Genomic DNA, 2,799 nt, shown 5'->3' with positions numbered 1-2,799 from the left:
ATACAAATAAAAATTAAACAATTTCATATTTCTTTAACAATTTTGCTTTGATGATTTTTTTCGAGGAATTAATGGATCCAACGCTTTTATAGTCGTTTTCCAGATTATTCTATAGTCGTTTACAGCAGCCAGCTCACTTTGTCATACCAGGACAGCTGAAAAGACCTGTTATTTCCCCACTGTGGGATCAATAAAAATGTTTTTTATCTTACTTTTCCCCACCTTTTGCACCAAATTAATCTGAGGAGTTGATCAGTTCTGCTGACTATCAAATGGCTTCGCCATAATCCGGTCCACAACATTCAAACTGTCTGCCTATATGTTCAGCTTGTTACTGGCACGAGTCTAGAGTGAAGTGTGTCCGCCTGTGAGTGTTTTGTGACAGTGAAGGGGCTCAGCAGCACCCTCTGGACAGAAGAAGTCACAAAGAGTGATAGAAGTCTGTCTCCAAACATAAGCAGCTACAGAAATAACACCAGAAATAGAAGTTTGATTTGTTGCTAGTCGTTTTTAACAAAGAAAATGCCGCTAAAAGGATTAATAAAGTCTCCGATTCAACTCAGAACAGAAACGAAAGCAAAAATTCTCCGGAATGTTTACACCAAAAGATTACTGATTCGTTCATTTCATTGTCAATCAAAAAGGGATTCAGCCTCTGACAGATCATCCAATCATCATGCAGATCCTGAGCGTCCGAGCCAGCCCACTGCTCTATAGACCCCCAGAGACCCTCAGCGTCCGATGGGCGGGACAAAGCCAGCATTTAGCCAATGACTCGTCTCGTTTAGCTGCAGTCTTTGCATCGCTAATGAGCTCTGTAGACGCTCAGCGTCCGACTGTTTAAAGCTCTGTGAAGCTGCTGAATGAGTGAAATGAGGAAAGCCGCGTCGTTACCAGTGATAAAAGGCTGAGTCTGAACAAAGGTTGAGCACGTTGTAGCGCATATTTAGTCAATGACATGTACATACAACAGTATATATTTGATTTTTTTTTCTTACATTTTAGGGGGAGCTGAGCTTCCCTTACAGTCTTAGAGAAATAGCCTCTGATGCAGAATTTTTTTTGATCGGATTGAAATGTATTCTGATTAAACAATCCGAATGTTTACATGCACCAGGCTTTTATTCAGAATACAANACAATTTTGCTTTGATGATTTTTTTTGAAAGGAATTAATTGATCCAATGCTTTTATAATCATTTTCCAGATTATTCTTCTCAGTCTTTTACAGCAGCCAGCTCACTTTGTCAAACCAGGACAGCTGAAAAGACCTGTTATTTCCCCATCTTTTGCACCAAATTAATCTGAGGAGTTGATCAGCCCTGCTGTTTGACTCTACAGAAATAACACCAGAAATAGAAGCTTCATTTGTCGCTAGTCATTTTTAACAAAGAAAATGCCGCTAAAAGGATTAATAAAGTCTCAGATTCAATTCAGAACAGAAACAAAAGCAAAAATTCTCCGGAATGTTTACACCAAAAGATCACTGATTCGTTCATTTTGCTGTCAATCAAAAAAGGGATTCAGCCTCCGACAAATCATCCAATCATCATGCAGATCCTGAGCGTTCGAGCCAGCCCACTGCTCCATAGACCCCCAGAGACCCTCAGCGTCCGATGGGCGGGACAAAGCCAGCATTTAGCCAGTGACTCGTCTCGTTTCGCTGCAGTCTTTGCATCACTAATGAGCTCTGTAGACGCTCAGCGTCCGACTGTTTAAAGCTCTGTGAAGCTGCTGAATGAGTGAAATGAGGAAATGAGGAAAGCCGCGTTGTTACCAGTGATAAGAAGCTGAGTCTGAACAAAGGTTGAGCACGTTGTAGCGCATAGTCAATGACATGTACACACAACAGTATATATTTGATTTTTTTTTCCTTACATTTTAGGGGGAGCTGAGCTTCCCTTGCAGTCTTAGAGAAATCGCCTCTGATGCAGAATTTTTTTTGATCGGATTGAAATGTATTCTGATTAAACAATCCGAATGTTTACATGCACCAGGCTTTTATTCAGAATACAAGCACTGACATGCGCAGTTGTTAACTTTCCCTAAAAAATAAAAAATAAAAACACTGAAAAAAGTTCTTAAAACTTCTGCAATGAACATAAACAAACATTTTCTGAGTGCCCAGAATGGACAGGTTTTAAAAATGGTGAATACTTATGCCCATGTAAACGTGTCAAACAATCTGGACACATTACGATATAAAACCAGCTCTGTGTGTGTGTGTGTGTGTGTAACATTTACCTTGTGGGCTCCTCTACACCAGGTGATGTCAGAGATGTTGGGGTGGCGCTGCCACTAGGTGGGGCAGAGGTGAACATTAGATGAGCACTGCCAGTGTACGCCACGTCGCACATGCTGAGATGGTGGAGCAGCTCTCGACGCAGGTGCTTCTTCTGCTCACGCTCACTCTTCAGAGACTCCAGGGACTCCTCCAGCTGAGTGTCTGAGATGTCTTTCAGGCGCAACACATCCTGTAACTGGCTGTTGAGGAGCTCCGTCTCCTCCTCCAGAACCTTGATCTGATGCTTTAAGCCTTCATATTCCACCTGAAACCATGTTGYAACAGATTCATGGATAGGATCTGTTAAGCCAGTAMCTCTTTGATACTAAAAACTGACAARATTTGTTAGTCTCAAAAATYTTTGGAAACATCTGCAGGTGTTCTCAGCCACAACATTTTACTGTCACGATTAGAGCAGCTGGTTGGTATCAAAGGCACAGTTTTATCCTGGTTTAGACCCTACTTAACAAATAGGAGTTTTTCTGTTCATTTAGGAGATTGCTCCTCCTCTACAGC

At 41.4% G+C, this 2,799-nt stretch overlaps 1 protein-coding gene across 1 annotated transcript in view; it reads right to left on the bottom strand.

Moving 5' to 3' along the window:
- Positions 1-2,799, bottom strand: part of LOC106535182 (protein bicaudal D homolog 1) — a gene marked incomplete at its 5' end in the record, with an annotated part of 42,835 nt that overhangs the window by 14,784 nt on the left and 25,252 nt on the right. The window contains 1 exon segment of the mRNA XM_014032124.1: positions 2,244-2,548. Within this exon segment, the coding sequence (XP_013887578.1) occupies positions 2,244-2,548 (305 nt within the window).

Source organism: Austrofundulus limnaeus, unplaced genomic scaffold (genome assembly GCF_001266775.1).
Source record: "Austrofundulus limnaeus strain Quisiro unplaced genomic scaffold, Austrofundulus_limnaeus-1.0 Scaffold1378, whole genome shotgun sequence".
NCBI lineage: Eukaryota > Metazoa > Chordata > Actinopteri > Cyprinodontiformes > Rivulidae > Austrofundulus > Austrofundulus limnaeus.
This window is presented reverse-complemented; position numbering and strand designations above follow the sequence as displayed.